The sequence below is a fragment of the Nycticebus coucang genome, chromosome 4 (genome assembly GCF_027406575.1).
Source record: "Nycticebus coucang isolate mNycCou1 chromosome 4, mNycCou1.pri, whole genome shotgun sequence".
NCBI lineage: Eukaryota > Metazoa > Chordata > Mammalia > Primates > Lorisidae > Nycticebus > Nycticebus coucang.
The window spans coordinates 136,066,707-136,088,680 of NC_069783.1; the positions used below are offsets into that span (position 1 = coordinate 136,066,707).

The 21,974-nt window shown below is 50.1% G+C and overlaps 3 gene segments (V, D, J or C); all 3 read left to right on the forward strand.

Annotated features, from left to right (window-relative positions):
• Window positions 1–21,974, forward strand: part of LOC128584904 (probable non-functional immunoglobulin lambda variable 1-50) — a 685,263-nt gene that overhangs the window by 570,285 nt on the left and 93,004 nt on the right.
• Window positions 5,818–21,203, forward strand: LOC128583449 (immunoglobulin lambda variable 2-18-like). The segment is given in 2 exon segments: window positions 5,818–5,957; window positions 20,725–21,203. Coding segments are annotated over 2 exon segments (612 nt in total).
• Window positions 13,797–14,456, forward strand: LOC128584914 (immunoglobulin lambda variable 2-14-like). The segment is given in 2 exon segments: window positions 13,797–13,859; window positions 13,978–14,456. Coding segments are annotated over 2 exon segments (465 nt in total).

The window sequence follows — 21,974 nt, forward strand, 5'->3', positions numbered from 1 at the left end:
TTCCTCTGCCCTGTGCGGAGGGGCCTTCATGTTCATGACCTTGAGAATTCTCTCCTCCCACCTGCCTCTCCCCTCCCACAATGCGATTTGCAAATCAACCTGCTCTCTGGTTGATGTTCTACTGCAGGGCCAGCTTCCTCTCAGTGTGACGGCGTCCTCTCAGTGTGACGTGGTCCTTGAACAGGCAGCTTTTTCTAACTCTTCAAGGTCAGGAAGACAGTGACCAGCAGGTGTCTACTCAGGGCAGCTCCTCCAGTTCTCAGGGAAATCCCCCACCCGCATTGCAGCCTGGATCCAGTCGTCCAGGTGTGACCTTGTCTCATTAACTCTGTGTCCACCATGCTGTAGGAAGAATGGCCATGTTGATGGCTGTTTCTCTGCATATCTCCTAAGTGACAATATCTCAGGATAGATCTGCAGATGTCACTGAGGGCATGAGGACAAAGGGGAGGATTAATTTTTAGTGTCTTTGTCTTTGATTGATATGCAGGGGGCTGAGGGGGTGAGAATTTGAGTGAAAGTAGTTATATAAGCCCAGCCCCGTAGCCTCTCCTCTCAATTCATTTCCTGGAAACAGTCATGGGGAGAGTCTCCACCTCAGGGTGGGCTCTTCTCAAATACTCCTTTGTTCCATAAGGAAGAGGCATTTGGTGAGTCTAGCCCTTATTTCTCAGGGATAATCAAGATTTCAGATTTCCAGGTAGAACCAAAGCACTTTCTAGCTGGAATCCACATTACGAGGAATCACTCAGTTCACATATATACAAGTGACTGTGTGAGAGTTTGATGGACTCCCAAGTGAACCTGGGCTTACCCTGTGGAAATTATGGTAGGGTGAAAACCCATCCTGGTTAGCGTGTGACACTCCTTGGATTTCTTACTGCAAATTTCAAGTCTGGGAATAGGTTCATGCCAGGAAAAGCAAGGTAGTTGGTCACCTTACCCAATTCAGCTTTTCTCACAGTGTCCTCAAAATTTGGGTATTTTTCCCACTGCTTTTCCATTTGCTTTCTTTTTTTTTTTTTTTAAGAAAGAAAACCTTTTTTTTTTTAATTTTTATTTTCATTTATTTATTCTTTTTTGCAGTTTTTGGCTGGGGCAAGGTTTGAACACACCACCTCCAGTACATGGGGTCGGCGCCCTACTCCTTGAGCCACAAGCACCACCCTCCATTTGCTTTCTTATTTACCCTTGAGAACTTCTTTTTTTTTTTTTTATATTTTGTTGTTGTTGTTCTTTTTATGACCAGGGCTGGGTTTAGAACCCACCACCTCTGGTATATGGGGCCGGTGCCCTACTCCTTTGAGGCACAGGCGCTGCCTGAGAAACTCCTAGCTTTGATCAGGTTGGGCTGGAGCAGAGACCACAGGGATCCCTGAGCAGACGGGTCACAGCCCCTGTGGGAGGGGCCTCTGTTATAGGAGACACCCCCATGTGGGCGGGGCCTCTGTTATAGGAGACGCCCCTGTGGGAGGGGCCTCTGTTGTAGGAGACACCCCATGTGGGTGGGGCCTCTGTTATAGGAGACGCCCCTGTGGGAGGGGCCTCTGTTGTAGGAGACACCCCATGTGGGTGGGGCCTCTGTTATAGGAGACGCCCCTGTGGGAGGGGCCTCTGTTGTAGGAGACACAGAAAGGTGTCCCGAGGCTTGGCCCCATGACCATGTGAGGCTGGGCAGAGGCTGTGCCGGTTCACAGGGTGTGTGTCCCCGAGACACCAGTAGGAGGCCGAGTGGACTCTGCTCAGCTTTTCCTCTGACTCTCAGCGAAGTCTGCTCCTGGAGTCCGACACCGGGATTGGGACCATCACAGGACAAGTAGACGAGCCATTCCTTAGGCTGCCGCCACTGCCTCTTCCAGGATCACGCCCCTTAAATGTCCGGAACACGATTCCCTCTTGAGAGGTTATCACTGTATTTATCACAGGGAGTTTTATAAAGAAATCCTGTAGAGGGGCAGTGCCTGTGGCTCAGTGAGTAGAGTGTCAGCCCCATATACTGAGGGTGGGTTCAAACCCGGACCCCGCCAAACTGCAACAAAAAAATAGCCGGGCGTTGTGTCTGGCGCCTGTAGTTCCAGCTACTTGAGAGGCTGAGGCAAGAGAATCACCTAAGACCAGGAATTGGAGGTTGCTGTGAGCTGTGACCCTACAGAACTCTACAGAGAGCGACAAAGGGAGTCTCTGTCTCAAAAGAAAAAAGAAAAGAAAAGAAAAGAAATACTGTAGCTAACCTTTGTTTGAACAGGACTGTGCCTGGAGGTGCAACAGCTTTGTATATGTGGAGACTCAAACAGTGCAAAGCGCTGCCTGCGTTTTCCCCAGGTACTAACTCTTTCTTTGTAACATAGAGAGAGAGAGAAGGGTCACTTTAGTTAAAGGTGATTTGGGGTGATCATCATCACAATGTCCACCAGTGATTTGCTGTCCAAGGGAACCAGCATTTCCCCTCATGGATGACTGAATTCCTGAATTACACGCCTCCACTCATTTTTGTAGCACCATTCAGGTTTTTTTTTTACTTTTTATAAAATTGCTATTGTACAAAAAAAATTGCTAATGTACAAGAAATTATTAGATCAAATTATGCCTGAAAGATAAGAAAATAGACATTGATTTTTGTCTATTTTGAATTTGTTTGCTGTGGCTTATTTATTATTCATCACTTTTTGTAAAAATATAATTTTTACCTCCCTGTCGGTGACAGTTGTGACTCTTGCTTAGGAGTCACTTCCTTGGCACAAAAATCCAAAACCAAATTAAATAAGAACAGGGCCCCCTGCAGCACGGGGAGTCCTGAGGTTGTTCCTGGAGGTACCAGAACACCACACAGAGCAGAGGTAGCTGTTTGTGAAGAGCAGAGTCTGTCTCCTGGGGAAACACACAGACGCCTGGAGTGCATAGAGGAGTCTCCAGTCAGCCCATGACACAGGATTCAATCCCCAGGTCCCTGAGTCCCACACAGCGGCTGGGTGATTTCTGGGCAGCTGTCACCTGTTATCATTTTAGTAAGATCTTAAACAATAGACATTATTACCTAATGTCTAAAACAATAAGCACGTTCATGTGTAACACAGATGCAAACAATAGTCTTCAATGCCAAACCATCACTGCCCCCTCCCCCTCCTGTCCTCACCTACCCCTTTCTTCAGCCTCCTTGGGGCCACCAAGCAGCTCAGCTCATTCTCAGCCAAACACCCCCTTTCTGTGACCTGGAGCATGTCTCTCACATGATATGAACAGTGATGCTAAAGGAGTCTCAGGGCAGCACCTGTGGCTCAAAGGAGTAGGGTGCCAACCCCATATGCTGGAGGTGGCAGGTTCAAACCCGGCCCCAGCCAAAAAACAAACAAACAAAACCCTGAAAAATAAAATAAAATAAATAAAGGAGTTTCCACTGAATATTCACACCCATAGTGTCCAGGCCATTCCCTGAGTGGAGATTTCCATTTTATCTTTTGCAGCCAAATTCACCTCTTTCTGGAAAAACGCACTAGGTTAACCATTTCTCTGTGAATGGGGAGAACATAATCCCCATTCACAGAGGGGCTGTATGGAGGGAGCCCCGCACTCCCCAGGAGGTGGTCTCAAAGTGCACAAAGCTTGGCAGTAGGAAGAAGGCTCCTTGTCCTCTGTGATATCCAGATGTGCCCAGAGCAGAGTTCCCTGGAGCTGAAGCCTGGAAGCCCACCCCAATCCCAGTCCCCAGGCCCGTGTCCCCCACGCACAGGGCACTCCCGGCCCTCCCTCCCTCACGCTGCAAAATTTCCTTCGACATGTCTGGTTGCCAGTGTGTCTCTTGCTTGTCCCTTGCTGTTGTTGGGCCCAGATCTTGAAATCCCTCACAAAGACCACTAAGGAGCTGAGTCCAATGCAAAAGCAAAAGAGCCGTTTATTCACAGACTCGAGTCTGGGCTTCTCATTCCTGCCACAGCAGGAGGGCAGAGAGAAGCCCTGACCTCAGAGGGAAGAGCAGTTTTAAGGATACAGAAAAGAAAAAAGCCGGGGGGGGGGGGGAGGGGGGAGGGGAGTAGGGGCTTAGGGACCTAAATAATGTTTGAGTTGGGCTGATTGCTTAGGGGAAAGATTTACTACTACTGGGGCTGAGGGTGGGGGCTGTTATCGAGGGTGGAGGCTGTTATCGCTAGGGGCAGACACTCTGGAGCCCAGGGGTGGAGGAGGAAGCAGGTTGCCTATCACCTTTGGTTCGCAGCTGTAAATTGAAGGCTGTGGGGCAAAGTGGGGTCAGTGAAGGCTGTGAGACAAAATGGAGTTAGTTTTAACAAATGGAGTTAGCTTGGTCCTTTCACTGTCACCCAGGTTTGTGACTCACCTGCCTAAATTGACACCTGTCTTTTCCTCAGGCCTGAGCCCAGAGCTGCCTCAGGAGCACAGACCCAGAACAAGTCAGTCCTGGGATCAGGTAGGATGTCCTGCGGGGAGGGTGAGGGCCTGCTGTGAGCACCAAGGCCAAGCAGCTGGGGGGAGCTGGAAGCCACCAGGGAGCCTGGGCCTGGGCTGGAGGAAGAGAGGGAGCAGAGCAGGGACTTCCAGCCCCACTCAGCTGCCACCCTGGGGCTAGGACCCTCTCTCTGAGGCCTGCAGGGGCAGCCGAGGCTTGGATTGGGGCAGGGAGTCACATGGGTCACAAGGGACTCTGCAAAGTTCTGAGGCTGCCTCCCCCGCAAGAACACCTGAGTGAGATGCTGGCCACAGGTGTGCCCTGTGTCTGTGGTGCCCTGTCGTGATCTAGGGCTGGGAAGGGGAGCGAACCATAGTGGAATTGGTGGGGAATGAGGAACATACAGCATAAGAGAAGACACGGAAACCAAGGATGAGATTGGGAGGGCTGACGGAGCTGATGGTTGCAGCCAGCCCCAAAGCACATAATCAGCTTTATGTTATAGTATCTTTACAGGGTTGTCCAGAGGGAAGTAGCATAGACAATATGGGGAAATAGCATAAACAGAAGACATAATTTTGGTCCTACAGTACAATTGGAAAATATAAATGACTTTAATAAAAACAAATCATCATGTTAATGGTTTCTACTCAACTTCATTAACGAATGATAAGAAGTAAGAAGGGCAAGAACTGGAGGATCTCAGGATAATTGATGAAACAAAGGAAGAACTACATGATTTAGTAGTGTCTACTGAACTTCATTAACATGTTACAAGATCACGAGGGTCTCTGCATAGTTAACTGGACAAAGAAAGGGCTCCGTGACTTCTGGCAGAGGGAGCATGAAGACAGGAAACTGGCAGCTTTGGGAATGGAGGAGCAGAGTTGGGGGCTCATTCTCTGAATGTTCCCCAGGCTGGGAGGGCTCTGCCAGTCTCACAGCCTGCTCTGCACAGTGCCTGACACATCCTTTTCAGGAAGGACAGATAAATGCCTCCAGGCCACATATTGCTGTAGAAGTTGGGGACAAATGGATGATGAGGCCTTGTCCTAGCTGAGGGGAGCCTGGAGAAGGCTGAGGGAGAATGAAGGGACCCCAACTTGGCCTCTAGTGCTTGTCAAGATTAGATCCTCCCAGTCACTATGAGGCCCTGTCCTCACCTCACCCACTCAAAGTGGAGATAGGGCAGATCCTGACACCCTCAGGTGGGAACCCCTGGGGTTCTCATACTAGGAAGGGCAGTCACTCCTGGGTCTGGCCCTATATCCTCAGTATCCTCAGAGGCTTTGATCTTAATTTTTAAAACCCTCATCAAGGAGTTTCAATCCCCACTGCAGAGCCGTGCTGTGCAGGAACATAGGAGTCTCAGAGTCCAGAACAGGGCAGAGTGCGGGAAGGAGGCAGCTCAGGGCACAGATTTGCATGGAGGCCCCTCCCCTGAGCAGGGATAAGAGAGGGTTGGCCAGGCCCAGGGGTGCTCTCAGGGGCAGCGCTCTGGGGGTCTCCACCATGGCCTGGGCTCTAGTCCTCCTCACCCTCCTCACTCAGGGCACAGGTGACACCTCCAGGGAAGGGGCCTGGGGGACCTCAGGCCTGTCCCTGTTTCTGCTGCTCCTGAGGTTCCCCTGGGGCCCAGCACTGACTCACCAGCCTTTGTTTTCTTCTCTTTTCAGGGTCCTCGGCCCAGTCTGGCCTGACTCAGCCTTCCTCCATGTCCGGGTCTCCTGGACAGTCGGTCACCATCTCCTGTACTGGGACCAGCAATGATGTTGGGAAGTATAACTATGTCTCCTGGTACCAACAGCGCCCGGGCACACTCATGAAACTCCTGATTTATGATGTCAGCACTCGGCCCTCCGGGATCCCTGATCGCTTCTCTGACTCCAAGTCTGGCAACACGGCCTCCCTGACCATCTCTGGGGTCCTCGCTGAGGACAAGGCTGATTATTACTGCTGTTCATACAGGAGTGATGGCACTTTACACAGTGGGGCGAGTTCATGGGGAAGTGAGACCAAAACCTGCTTTGAATTCACTCAGGTCCTCACTGCTAAGCTCAGGCTTTCATTTGTTCTGTTCTTTGATATTGTTTTATTTGGAAGTAATTTCATGTTTAAAGAAATTTTGACAAAAATAGTATAAAAGACTCCTTAGTCATCTATTTTGAGAATACCCAATATTTCCCATAATGCTTTCCCATAAATGCTTTGTTCCTCTCCTTCTTTTTGTGTATTTATAGATACATATTTTTGGATATCTGAGTTATATATGTACAGATATAGTCATCATTCGAAACACATATATTTGTTTGTGTTTATATATATCATATATACACACCCACACACACAGGCACATGCATACAAAGTTTATTCATTGTCTAAACCACTTGAAAGTATGTTGTATCCATAAAGCCCCTAGCCCCAGGAGGCCCCTGTGGCTCAGTGAGTAGGGCACCAGCCCCATATACCCAGGGTGGCAGGTTCGAACCTGGCCCCAGCCAAACTGTAACAACAAAAAAAAAATAGCTGGACATTGTGGTGGGTGCCTATAGTCCCAGCTACTTGGGAGGCTGAGGCAAGAGAATCGCCTAAGCCCAAGAGCTGGGGGTTGCCATGAGCTGTGATGTGACGGCACTCTACCGAGGGCAACAAAATAAGACTCTGTCCCTAAAAAAAAAAGCCTGTAGCCCTTTATATTTTTGGAAGGAATATAATACATGTTCTACAAATTCACCATTTGTAAAAGATGAAGGATGTGCAATTCAGTGGCTTATGCACATTTATGGGTATACACACCCCTTAACACTCTCTAATCCCAGCCCATCTTAAGACCCATAACTGAAGCACCTCCCCCCCACAGATGTCCCCACACCTGTCCCCACTTCCTCTGTCTCATCCCATCCACACTGTGTGATTCTGTGGAGGTTCCCGTGGTGGGCAGACCCCACACCCTACAGTAGGTGGCCCTCTGTCCCAGCTTCTTTGACTCAGCATAATGTTTTGAGGCTCACTCACACAGCAGCATCCATCAGAACTTCATGTGCAGTTACCACAGATGTTAACCTGTGTGTGAATGTGCCACATCTGGTCAGCTCCTACCAGCTGACCGGCTCTCCTTCAGCCCAGGTGTCTTCTTCCGTGGCCATCCAAGGGCAGAGTGTCTGTACAGGATTGAAGGCAGGAGATCTTGCCGACACCATGACTTCCCAAGAAGAAATTCAACTGTAATATTCATTGTTAGGAACAACATTGGGAGAAGGCGGGTCTTGATCCTGCTCTCACCCTGAGGCCTCCCAGGAGTTCCCCCGTGGGGTGCACCTTCCCTGCTCCCCTCCTGCCTTCTGAGAGGCACTGGCTGTGTGGCAGTAGCAGGGAGGGATCATAGTCCCAGCTCGGTGTCACCAGGGCAGCAGGAGAGGCTTTGCCTGCCCCAGGCTGCATCTGTGTCTCCTCCTGTCTCCTTCAAGAATTCTGAGTGACCTGGTGACCATGACCTCCAAAATGGGGATGAAATCTCTCCTCTCTCCTTATTGCACCTGTTCACGGAAACCTTCCCTCTTCTAGATGTGTTCTGAAACCCTCCCTACATAGTCTGCCAAACTACAAGAATTCAGGTCCAATCTATTTTAATTTTGTCTATTTATTTTAGTGTGAGATGTATCATACCTAAATAAGAGTCTATGAGATGAACAGTTAGAATTATGAAAGACTCGAAAATGCATCCTGTGTCCTCCCTACATCTACTCACCCAAATCACCCCCCATGTCAGTGCTCACCTGAGCAGGCTCCAGCTTGTGCCCAATCCCTCTGTCTCTTTCCTTTACCTGATTTTCAACTGAGCATCATCCCCTAGGACACGTCTAGTGCTGGGCCAGTGAGCAGCCACCAGCAGAAAGGGAGGACAATGTGACTGAAAGAACCAGACTAGCGCCATCTTAAAAGTTTCACTTTCCCACCCCCCGCCATTTCACTCAGTAAATTTCACCTTTCAGGCAAGTCCAGGTGATTGCCCAGAATCATGAGATAACTGCCCACCAATCAGGGAACCCTCCCCCCACCTAACCAATCCAGAAGCACCCCCTTTGTTTCAAGCTGTGCACGCCCACCCACTGCGTGGGACCATAAAACCCCCCTGCTCCAGAGCTCGGCGCTCCTGGCTCTGATCCGTTGTAACAGAGACCCCGGGGGTCCAAGCTCGAGGTTGCAATAAAACAGCTTTTTTGCTTTTGCATCGGACTTGGCTCAGGTCAGTGTCTGGCTGAGCGCCCCGTGAGGTGACCAGAGCCTGCTTGAGGATCTAACCAGCAACTGACCCGGGGGAAAGGGCAGAGACCCCCTCTCCACTGTCAGGCATCTGCCACTGTTGGGCTCTGTCCAGGTACTGGGCATCTCCTAGGAGTTCTGTGCAGGCATCAAGTGATCCCCAGCTTCTTCTTTGCTCAGAATGCTTCTTGAGGAATATTCTAAGATCCCTTCCCTAGGAAGTAGAGAGGGAGAACATTTTAGAAGCTGAGGGGGACATGGGTCATGGCTCACGACCAGGACATCGTGGTGCGAAGAGAGTGCAGAGATGAAGCTGGTAAGACTCTCCTGCAGGGTACATGTCATCTTTTCAGATCACACCAGTGCTGTCAGAAGTGTGTCACTGTCAGCTTTTCCAGAAATTAGCTGCACCTGAAAAACAGGGGAAGCTGGCTCAGTGGCTCATGCCTGTAATCCTTGCACTCTGGGAGGCCAAGGTGGAAGGATTGCTTGAGCTCAGGAGGTCTAGACCAGCCTGTGTAAGAGTGGGACCTCATCTTTGAAAAATACCTGGGTGATGTGACAGGTGCCTGTCGTCTGAGTTACTTGAGAGGCTGAGGCAAGAGGATCACTTGAGCCTAAGAGTTTAAGGTTGCTGTGAGCTATGACTCCATGTCATTCTGCTGAGGGTGACAAAGTGAGACTCAAGGAAAAAAATAAATGGGGGGAGAAGGGAACAGTGAGTGGAAGGGGCTGGTCAGAGAACTCGGCATCCACAATCACATGGGTCCCTGGAAGTGACCCCACTGTCTAGTCTTCCTGTCCCCAAGCAGAGAAGTGTGTGTGACCCCCGTCCAGAGGAAACCCCGACAGGTCTAACCTGAACTCAGCCTCACCACCACAAGGGGCAGAGGATCCAGACTCCCACCTCCTCCCTAACTCTCAGCCTTCTACATCACACTCACCATCACTGCCCCAGCCAGAGGGCTGAGCTTCCTACAGGCCATCTCTGGTGGCTCTCACCACACATTTGGGAAGGAGCTGTGACATCAGATAATGAAACTCACTAATTCATGCTTAAAAAAGTGCTGCCTACCTCGCTGCTGAACATTACTATGGTCACCAGATGGCCAAGGGGAGGACTTCTGAGGTCACTGCAGTGATAGTCCTCAATGAGGCCTGGAGTACTTGTCCCAGGGTGAGTTCCCATACTCACTGGTCACTCCTTGGACCATGACAGTCCTGATGGCCATTCCAGAAAGAGTCCCAAACTTTCTTTGAAGGGTGGACTAGGTGTTGGCATCCCTGCATGGCTTCCCGAGGGAGAAACCCCACCGTAACTGTGGGATATTCAGAAATGAGGTACGTAGCCCTATTCTAGGGTGAGTCTGTGAACTTCATTGTCTGACCTCATGTGTTAGGACTAATCTAGGTAACTCTGGTCCCCCTGCTCCCTCCTTCCCAGTCTGTGCTGTTCCCTCTGCTCATGTCTCTGACATTCCTGTTGGTGGATGTGTGTTCTTAACACTTCCTGAAGTTGAGCGGAGTTTCAGGGAGGAACAGTCAGGCCTGTGTCCGTCACGTGCAATGCAGCCACTGAAGCTGTCTTCACCTGTTGCATTTTGACTGTGACCCATATGAGTGTGGCTCTTTGGACATGGGTTACCTCCTATGCTGTGATGTGAGTCCTGCTTCCTCAGCGGGCAAGAGAAATTCATTGGTGCAAATGGTGCAGTGAGAGCAGAGGGGAACAAGTGAAAGGAAGTTCATGGTAGACTCTTCAGGGAATAAACTTCCACTGTCCAGGTTTTGTTAACAATTGAGCAGTCACTGAAGCTCAGAGAAGGCTCTACAAGCATCTTTTTCAAAACAAAAATGAACTTTTGAGCGCCATCTTGATCGTTCAAACTCATTGAACTTCTTGAACCTTTTAGCTAATAGCTTCCAAGAGGATTGCTCGGTTATGTTGCCCGTATTTCTTCTGTTTCTTCGTCTTTTGAGATTGAATGACAAGCATAAGGCATCATGCGTCATCCCAGGTCTGCCCCCTATGTTTCTCTTTGCTAGGGGGGGATCTTTTTCCCCCTCTGTGCTTCACTTTCATTATGTTCTGTTGCTTTGGCCTCAAAGTCCCTAAGGTTTTCTTCTGTCGTGTGTAAGGTGGTTTCAGCAGCACTAGTTTGGGTTTACTGTTTTTTAGCAGCTCCACTTTATTTTCTCTTGTATCACTGACTGTTTTTCAGGTCCTTCCTTACCATTGACTTCAACAGTGTTCTCTCTTGTTTCCTGGGTCATTTTGTAGTAGCTGCTCTAAAGCCTCTTTCAGATAAGACCACGTGTCATCTCTGCCTAGTCACTTGTTGATCGCGTCTCCTATGTCACTTGATGTGCTCCTGCTTTCAGTATGTCAGGGGATTTGGGGTTTTATCCCAGATTATTTCATGAAACTATGGGTCCTTTACATCATACATTGACAGTGGAGTGAGGGCAGGCAAAGTGCTAAGGGGAGGAAGGTTCAGGCTATAAATTCCAAACCGTCTTCTGTGGAGTGTGTTTTCCACATGTGTTGGATTTGACTCACCTTTGCTCTGGTGCTCACATCTCTCTCGTGTGTGCAGCACTGAGTGCTCTCCGTAGTATCTGAATAGGAGTCTCCCTATTACTTTTGCTCTCCAAGCCTTTCCCATCCCATCTATGCCCAGATCCATGCACACACAGGAATTCAGATACGAGGTACACACTGGAGTTTTGAGCTCACCCCAGAGCACACTCTCTTAGTGTTTTCAAATCCCTGGGCTTTTCCTGGTTGGTCCCTTTGTCCAAACACAGGAACTTTAGTTACTTTGCAGGACAGCAAGTTTCTTTTCTTTCTTTCTTCTTTTATTATTGTTTTTTGTAGAGACAGGGTCTCACTTTATCACCCTTGGTAGAACCTCACAGCTCATAGTAACCTCCAACTCCTGGGCTTAGGTGATTCTCTTGCCTCAGCCTTCTGAGTAGCTGGGAGTACAGGCGCCCGCCACAATGCCCGGTTATTATTTGGTTGCAGTTTGGCCGGGGCCGGGTTTCGACCCACCACCCTTGAAATGGGGCCGGCACCATACCCACTGAGCCACAGGTGCCACCAGCAGCAAGTTTCTTAACGAACCCTTTTTAGGAGCCAGTTGTCAGGAGGGAAGGAAAATGCCATTGGGTATTGTGCTGCCCTCAGGGGAAAACAGTCTTTGTAATAAAAATGGAAATTTCTTGTTAATTCCAGTGTCACTGCTACCACCGGACAGAGTATATGGGAGAGTGTAAAATGGAGAGAGAGAAAATAAGGCAAAACAAAGTGTGAATTTTCCCACCCATAGTGATCATCAAAAACGTCCCCTCCCTCCCCCCAGTCTGATCAGCAGGGCTGTCCTGGTCACCTTCTGTTTTCAGGTTTGTGCCCCTTTAGCTGTGGGGCTGCTCTGGACTCAAGGCACAGGCACCAAGAGAGACTGGAAACCCCACAGTAGTTCTGTGCCATTTGAAATGCTGTGTCATTTATGTGTGATTTAATTGTCCTGGCTTCAAATGGCTGCTTCATGCACTTGCCGTGGTTTGATCGACGGTCCCAGAGGGGAGACAGGGCAGCGTGTGTTCCAGTGTGCAGTGGAAGCTGAGCTCGTTCATGGTCATGGGGACTGATGGTATTAAAGGAATTGTACCACTGGCAGCAGGAAAAGAAAACAGGGAAAGGGAAAAGGTGCAAACGTATTAGAGGAAATAAACGAACACACGTATTCGCTGAATGTCTGTGCTTGTTCCTCAGTGCAGGTGGGGGAGTCAGCCGGGCGGGGCCTGTGGGGTGCTGAGATGGGGGACCCAGAAAGCAGGACGCAGTCATCTCCCTGATGTTTATGGGAGATGAATCAGAGTACAATGAAATGAAATGTTCCCATCAAGCCGAAGTTCTTAGAAAGTGTGACTGTGGTGTTCACAGAAAGGTGTGGTGTCCACCTCCCCCTCCTGACCTCTGGTCATAGCCCCTCGGATCACCACCCTGCAGAGTGGACCTGGCCGTCCTCATTTCCCAGGCTGAGAACCTGAGGCCCAGAAAGGACAAACCCCTGGCCACACCTGGGAGGGTGTAATTCAGAACCACAGACTCAGGCTCAGGACTCTGGCTCTGCTTGGGACACCTGGTTCCTCCTGTGTCCCCCTCGATGCCGCACAGGGCCTGTGGGTGGGTGGCCTGAGGTGACTGATGTGCTTGGGGGATTCAGTGCTGCAGATGGTTCAGCACAAACGGTGGGAGCAGGGATGGGGACCGTCTACAGCTGGGGAGACCTGACTCAGCACCATAGCAGGTGTTTCCACAGTGTGTGAGGCTTCATTTCCTAATAGTGGAGAGCCCCAATGTGCCTGTGCCCAGAAGAGGGCACTGCAGGGCTGTCCCAGGCCTAGGCAGGCCACAGAGACATGGTCATCTCACAGCAGAGACACTGAAGGGCCAGAAGCTGACTAGGATTGTTGTGCCCAGTCGAAATCCCCCAGAAAGACCACCAAAGAGCTGAATCCGATGCAAAAGTAAAAGAGCCGTTTTATTGCAAGTTTGAGCTTGGACTCCTGGGGTCTCCATTACAATGGATCTGAGCCAGGAGCCCTGAGCCCTAGAACAGGGGTATTTTTATTGGATAGCACAGCAAAGTAGGTGTATACAAGTTAAACAAAGGGATCGCTTCTGGATTGGTCACTACTGGTCCTGCCGTATGGCCCATTCCAGGAGGCAGTTTCTGATTGGACGCTGATGACTCAAGGCCCCCAAACCAGCAATTCACAGTGACTCATTGGTTTTAGACAAAATGGCTCTGAACCTTAAGATGGTATCGGTCTGGTTCTCTCAAATATGGCATTGGTTTGGTTCTCTCATTCCCCCCTCCACTTGTAAATTAAAGGGCCCAAGTAGTGGGAAGTCAGCACATCTTTCCCTTCCATGTGAAACACATGTAAAACATTCAAGTTGCTGCCATCAGAACATGCAATTAATGAATTTCAACCCCCTGTGCAGAGCCCAGGGCTGAGTGGGGGAGGAGGCAGCTCAGGACACAGATTTGCATGGAGGCCCCTCCCCTGGGCAGGGATAAGAGAGGGCTGGGAAGGCCTGGGGGCCATCTCAGGGGCAGCACTCTGGAGATCTCCAGCATGGCCTGGGCACTGGTGCTCCTCACCCTCCTCACTCAGGGCACAGGTGACACCTCCAGGGAAGGGTCCTTGGGGACCTCAGGGCTGACCCTTGTTCTGCATCTCCTAAGTTTTCCCTGGGGCCCAGCACTGACTCACCAGCCTGTGTTTTCTTCTCTTTTCAGGATCCTGGGCCCAGTCTGGCCTGACTCAGCCTTCCTCCATGTCGGGAGTTCCTGGACAGTCGGTCACCATCTCCTGTACTGGGACCAGCAATGATGTTGGGGGGTATAACTATGTCTCCTGGTACCAACAGCGCCCGGGCACACTCATGAAACTCCTGATTTATGATTTCAGCACTCGGCCCTCCGGGATCCCTGATCGCTTCTCTGGCTCCAAGTCTGGCAACACGGCCTCCCTGACCATCTCTGGGGTCCTCCCTGAGGACGAGGGTGATTATTACTGCGGTTCATACAGGAGCGGTTACACTCTACACAGTGGGGCGAGTTCATGGGGAAGTGAGACCAAAACCTGCTGTGAATTCACTCGGGTCCTCACTGCTAAGCTCAGGCTCTCATTCGCTGTGTTCTTTGATACTGTTTAATTTGGAAGTAATTTCATGTTTAAAGAAATTTTGAGAAAAATAGTATAAAAGACTCCTTAATCACCTATTTCGAGAATCCCCAATATTTAACATTTTCCCATAAATGCTTTGTTCCTGTCCTTCTTTTTATGTCTTTATAGATACATATTTTTGGCTATGTGAGTCATGTATGTACAGGTGTATTCACATAAACACATATACTTGTCTGTGTTTATATATACCATATACACACCCACACACACAGGCACGTGCGTACAAAGTTTACTCATTTTCTTTCTTTCTTCTTTTTTTTTTTTTTTGTAGAGACAGAGTTTTACTTTATGGCTCTCTGTAGAGTGCTGTGGCCTCACACAGCTCACAGCAACCTCCAACTCCTGGGCTTAAGCGATTCTCTTGCCTCAGCCTCCTGAGCAGCTGGGACTACAGGCGCCCGCAGTTTAATCATTTTCTCTCTTTTTTATTTTGAGACAGAGTCTTAGGCTGTCGCCCTTGGAAGAGTGTGGTGGCATCACAGCTCACAGCAACTTCAAACTCTTAGGTTTAAGCAATTCTCTTCCCTCAGCCTCCCAATAGCTCGGACCACAGGTGCCTGTCACAATACCCGGCCATTTTTTGGTTGTAGTTGTCATTGTTGCTTAGCAGGCCTTGGCCAAGCTTGAACCTGACACCTAGGCTTATGTGGCTAGCACACATATCTCATTTGGCAGGGCTCCCAGTTCATTTGTTTTCTCAATCACTTGAAAGGATGTTGCATCCATAAAGCCCCTAGCCCTTTATATTTTGGTGGGAAGTATAATCCGCATTCCACAAATTTCACCATTTAAAGATGTGCCATTCAGTGGTTTAAGCATGTTCGTGGGTGTATACACCCCTTAACACTGTGTAACCCCAGCCCATCTTAAACCCACCACACTAGCACCTCGCCCCTTAGCTGTCACACCCTGTCCCCACTTCCTCAGTCCCCTGCCATCCACACTGTCCGTCTCTGTGGATGTCCCCGTGGTGGGCAGCCCCACATCTGGAGTCCTACAGTAGGTGGCCCTGGGTCATCTGCTTTCTCTCAGGATGTTTTCCAGGCTCACTCACACAGCAGCATCTATCAGAACTTCATCTGTAGTTTTCACAGATATTAATCTGTGTGTGAATGTGGCACATCTGGTGAGCTCCTACTGAGAAGGCCAGATGGGCCCCATCTTGCACTCTCTCATCCCACAACCCCCACTTTCTTAAGACCTGTCCCTGGGCACTTAGGCCTTGCAGAAATGGGAAGTGTTAAATAAACTTACCCTGTGGAAACAGGGCAGATTAGCCCAGGATGCAGGCTCTTGTAAAACACCAGGGGGTTCTCTTTAATGCTGGATCCCAACCTGCCCTCTGCTCAGGATGCAGGTCATTATAAAACACTAGGTGGTTCTCTTTGATTTTGGAATCAGACCCCCTGCCCTATAGAATTAAATTTGCGGTTTGAGTCTGTAAACTGCTTTGCAGTAGGAATTCCAATCCCCTCCCCAACTGAAAGAAGGGTATAAAAAACCTATACCTGTGTAAAGGGGGCCAAGAGTTTGAGGATATGACTCCATCTTGGTTGGCTAGCCAAGAAAGGACGCTAGACCTAATGTGAACTCAGAGTGTGGGCGTTTTCTCTCGCATTTGGGCACAACACAACCAGCTGACCGGCTCTCCTTCAGCCTGAGGTGTCTTCTTCTGTGGCCATCCAAGGGCAGAGGGTCCATACAGGATTGAAGGCAGGAGGTCCTGCCATCACCATCATTTCCTAGGAAGAAATTGAACTATAATATTCATTGTTAAGAACAACCCTGGGAGAAGGGGGTCTTGGTTCTGCTCTCACCCTGAGGCCTCCCAGGAGTTCCCTGGTGGGGTGCATTTTCCCTGCTCCCCTCCTACCCTCTGAGGGGCACCGGCTGTGCAGCTGGAGCAGGGAGGGGCGGCAGTCCCAGCTCAGTGTCACCAGGTCGGCAGGAGGGGCTTTACCTGCCTCAGGCAGCGTCTGTGTCTCCTCCTGTCTCCTTCAGAATTCTGGCTGAAATGGCCACCATGACCTCCAAAATGAGGGTGAGGTCTCTCCTCTCCCCTTATCCTTACACCAGTTCATGGAAACCTTCCCTCTTCCAGATGTGTTCTGAGACCCTCCCTATACAGTCTGGGAAAGTACCAGAATTTAGGTGCAATGTATTTTAATTTTCTCTATTTAGTTTACTGTGAGCTGTATCATACCTAAGTAAGTTTGTATGAGATCAACAGTTAGAATTTATGAAAGACTAGAAAATGCAAACCACCTGCGCCCTCCCTACATCTACTCACCCAAGTCACCCCCCATGTCAGTGCTCACCTGACCAGTCTCCAGCCTTGTGCCCAATCACTCTGTCCCTTTCCTTTACCTGATTTTCAACTGAGCATCATCCCTGAGGACATGTCCAGTGCTGGGCCAGTGAGCAGCCAGCAGGAGCCAGCAGGGGAAGGAGGGACAATGTGACCATCTCAGGAGGCCCTTCACTGACTGAGGTCAGTGTCTGGCCCAGCACCCCTGTGAGGTGACCAGAGCCTGATTGAGAATGTGACTAGCAGCTGACCCTGGGGGAAAGGGCAGAGACCCTCACTGTTAGGTATCTGCCACTGTTGGACTGTGCCCAGGTCCTGGGCATCTCCTAGGAATTCTGTTCTGACATTAAGTGATTCCCAGCTTCTTCTTTGCTCAGAATGTTTCCTAGGGAATATTCCACGATCCCTTCCCTAGAAGGTGGAGAGGGAGAATATTATGTACACCGATGGGGACACAGCTCATGGCTTATCACCGTGACAAGGCTGGTGTGGAGACGAGAGTGCAGAGAAGAAGCTCGGTCAGACTCTCCCGCAAGGTACATCTCAGCTCTCCAGATCACACCAGTGCTGTCAGAAGTATGTCACTGTCAGCTTTTCCAGAAATGAGCTAGACACTGTGACCTTAAAAAAATGAGGAGGGAAGCTGTGTACTGTGGCTCATGCCTGTAATCCTAGAGTTCTGGGAGGCCAAGGTGGGAAGATTGCTTGAGCTCAGGAGTTCAAGACCAGCCTGAGCAAGAGCAAGACCCCATCTTTGAAAGATAGCCTGGCATTGTGGTGGGCACCTAAAGTCCCAGCTTCTTGGGAGGCTGAGGGAACAGCATTTCTTGGCTCGATGCCTGTGGCTCAAGCGGCTAAGGAGCCAGCCACATACACCTGAGCTGGTGGGTTCGAATCCAGCCTGGGCCCATCAAACAACAATGACGGCTGCAACCAAAAAATAGCCGGGCGCTGTGGCGGGCGCCTGCAAACCCAGTTACTTGGGAGGCAGAGGCAAGAGAATCACTTAAGCCCAGGAGTTGAAGGTTGCTGTGAGCTGTGAGGCTAGGGTACTCTACCCAGGGCTATAGCTTGAGGCTCTGTCTCAAAAAAAAAAGTATTTCTTAAGTTCAAGAGTGTGAGGTTGCTGTGAGCTATGACGCCATGGCATTCTACAGAGGGAGAAAAAATGAGACTCTGTCTCAAAAACAAAAAAAATGGGGGTGGGTGGGAGGGATCAGTGAGTAGAGGGGTCAGGTCACAGAATTCAGCATCTGTAAGCACATGGGGCCCCGGAAGTGCCCAAGCTGTGTGGTCTTCAGACCCCAGCTAGAGAAGTGTGTGTGACCCCCTGTCCAGAGCAAACCCCGACAGGTCTAAGCTCTGGACTCAGCCTCACCACCACAGCAGGCAGAGGATCCAGACACCCACCTCCTCCGGACACTGCCCCACCCAGAGGGCTGAGCTTCCTACAGGCCATCTCTGATGACTCTCACTGCACATTTGGGAAGGAGCTGAGACATCACACAATGAAGCTCAATGATTCATCCTGGAAAATGTGCTACCCACCTCATTGCTGAATATTTCTATGGTCACTAGACCACCAATGGGGGGACTTCTGAGGCCACTGCAGTGATAGTCCTCAATGAGGTAGGTAGCACTTGTCCTACATTGAGTTCACAAACTTACTGCTCACTCCTTTTACCATGAGAGTCCTGAGAAAAAATGTTCTAAGTTTCTTTGAAGGGTGGATAAGGTGTTAGCATTGGTGCAGAGGGAGAACAGTAGTTGAAATAAATAGGAACATTTCCTCCTAACTCCACTGTCACTGTGTTACCAGGCCAAGAGGGTCTGGCCTCCTGTCCCTGTCAGCCAGCATGCAGAGACCGGGATAGGTCCACCTATCTTTATTAGCAGAAGGCCAGCGATCTCGGGAATAGACAGAGTAGCCTGTCCGAGACTGCTCTGTTCTTCTATTTCCAAAACTCAGCTTTACACATAAAAGTTAAAAGCAAGAAGAGTTCTAACCCTTATCTGAAGTAATAGTAATTAACACTTGTCTTAACAACAGCATTGCCATAGCCCATGGCCCATAATAAACAGTAATTGACACAACACATGACCCATATAACAACATTCCAATTCAAAAGTTAATCTGTTAAATCGATTGCTCTATATTACTAAAACATATACCTTCAGGTTAAAGCTGAATTTACAAAACCGCAAGAAAGGGAGACACAAGGTGAAGGTCAGGTTGGATCTGAAACCGACCAGCCCAGCTGAGTCCCGCGCCCTCCCCTCACTGATTCCATCTCATTCTCACTACAGGTGCTCTCAGGTTCTGCCACCACATAGAATGTCCAGGAATCCGCAACATGGAGAGAGAGGAAACAAGGGAAACAAAGTGTGAATTTTCCCAGCCCACCGTGATCAGCAGAGACGTCCCCCCCCCCTTTCCCCAGACTGATCAGCAGGGCTGTCCTGGTCACCGTCTGTTGTCTGGTTGGGACCCCTTCAACTGTGGGGCTGCCCTGGACTCAGGGCCGGGGGCCACCAAGAGAGACTGGAAACCTCACAGTAATTCTGTACTGTTTGAAACGCTGGTGTCATTTAGGGGTGATTTACTTGTCCTGCTCTTCAAACGGCTGGTTCATGCACGTGCTGAGGTTTGATCGATGGTCCCGGCGGGGAGACAGGGCAGCGTGTGTTCCAGTGTGCAGTGGAAGCTGAGCTCGTTCATGGTCATGGGGACTGACAGTGTTAAAGGAGTCCCACCACGGGCAGCAGGCAAAAAAAAAAACAAAAGCAGGGAAAGGGAAAAGGTGCAAACGTATTACAGGAAATAAAAGAACACACGTATTCACTGGATGTCTGTGCTTGTTCCTCGGTGCAGGTGGGGGAGTCAGCTGGGAGGGGACGGTGGGGAGGACAAGAAAGCAGGAGGCAGACGGCTCCCTGGTGTTTATGGAAAAGGGATCAGAGTAACATGGAGTGAAATCTTCCCATCAAGCCGAAGTTCATAGTAAGTGTGACTGTGGTGTTCATAGAAAGATGTGTTGTCCACCTCCCCCTCCTCACCCCTGGTCATAGCCCCCTCGGATCGCCAACCCTGCAGAGTGGACCTGGCCGTCCTCATGTCCCAGGCTGAGAACCCGATGCCCAGAAAGGACAAACCCCTGGCCACACCTGGGAGGGCGTAATTCAGAGACACAGACTCAGGCTCAGGACACTGGCTCTGCCTGGGAGGGCTGGTTCCTCCTGTGTGTCCCCATGGGTGCCCGACAGGGCCTGCGATTGGGTGGCCTGAGGTGACTGATGTGCTTGGGGATTCAGTGCTACAGATGATTCAGCACAAAGGTGGGGGCGGTGATGGGGACAATCTGCAGCTGGGGAGACCTGACCCAACAAAACAGCTGGTGTTTCCACAGGGTGTGAGGCCACATTTCCTAACAAAGAGACCCTATGTGCCCATGCCCAGCAGAGGGCACTGCAGGGCTGTCCCAGGCCTGGGCAGGCCACAGAGACATGGTCACCTCACAGCAGAGACAATGAAGGGCCAGAGGCTGACTAGGATGAGGGAGGTCAGCACATCTTTCCCTTCCATGCAAAACACGTGTAAAATATTCAAGTTGCTGCCATCAGAAAACGCAATTAATGAATTTCAATCCCCTGTGAGGGGCCCTGTTGTGCAGGGACACAGGAGTCCTTGTTGCAGCCCAGGGCAGAGTGTGGGGAGGAGGCAGCTCAGGACACAGATTTGCATGGAGGCCCCTCCCCTGAGTAGGGATAAGAGAGGGCTGGGCAGACCCGGGGCTGGTCTCAGGGGCAGCACTCTGGGGGTCTCCACTATGGCCTGGGCTCTGGTCCTCCTCACCCTCGTCACTCAAGGCACAGGTGATGCCTCCAGGGAGGGGACCTCTGTGACCTCAGGCCTGTCCCTGTTTTTGCTGGTCCTCAGGCTCCCCTGGGGCTCAGCACTGACTCACTAGCCTGTGTTTTCTTTTTTCAGGGTCCTGGGCCCAGTCTGTCCTGACTCAGCCTCCCTCCATCTCGGGGGCTCCTGGACAGTCAGTCACCATCTCCTGTTCTGGGACCAGCAATGATATTGGGAAGTATAACTATGTCTCCTGGTACCAACAGCGCCCGGGCACACTCATGAAACTCCTGATTTATGATGTCAGCACTCGGCCCTCCGGGATCCCTGATCGCTTCTCTGGCTCCAAGTCTGGCAACACGGCCTCCCTGACCATCTCTGGGCTGCTCGCTGAGGACGAGGCTGATTATTACTGTGGTTCACCTAGGAGCGGTTACACTCTACACAGTGGGGTGAGTTCATGGGGAAGTGAGACCAAAACCTGCTTTGAATTCACTCAGGTCCTCACTGCTAAGCTCAGGCTCTCATTTGCTCTGTTCTTTGATATTATTTTAGTTGGAAATCATTTCACGTTTAAAGAAATTTTGACCAACATAGTAGAAAAGACTCCTTAATCACCTATTTTGAGAATCCTCAATATTCTTTTCCTATAAACGCTTTGTTCCTCTCCTTCTTTTTATGTATTTATAGATACATATTATTGGATATCTGACACATGTATGTACAGATGTATTTATCCAAACACATATATTTGTTTGTGTTTATATATATCATATACACACCCGTGCACACCCAGGCACATCCATACAAAGTTTATTCATTTTCTCTCTTTTTAAAAAAATTTTTTTGAGACAGAGTCTCAGGCTGTCGCACTTGGTAGAGTACCATGGCATCACAGCTCACAGCAACTTCAAACTCTTGGGTTTAACCGATTCTCTCGCCTCAGCCTCCCAAGTAGCTGGGACCACAGGCACCCGCCACTGTACCCAGCTATTTTTTGGTTGCAGCTGTCATTGTTGCTTAGCAGGCCTGGGCCAGGATGAACCTCACACCCTAGGTGTATGTGGCTGGCACCATAGTGTCGTACCCAGCAAAAGGACCGATAAAGGCCCCTAACTGTCTCAGCCTGAGTCCCTGCACGTCTCAACACCTCCACCTTGGTTTAATTCCTCAAACAGGTTTTAGAATAGAACAAGGAAGTTCTCTGAGTTCCCAAGAACTCCTAGCAAAGGGTAACAATGGGAAAAATTCCCTACACAAAGTTCCCAGGCTGCTGTATCTCCCAAGCTGTCTCTGTGCCAACCGTCACGATGTACGCCACGCAGTCACCACGCTGCAGCTCCCTGACTGTAACCCCCACCCCTGAGCTAACCAGCCACGTTCTG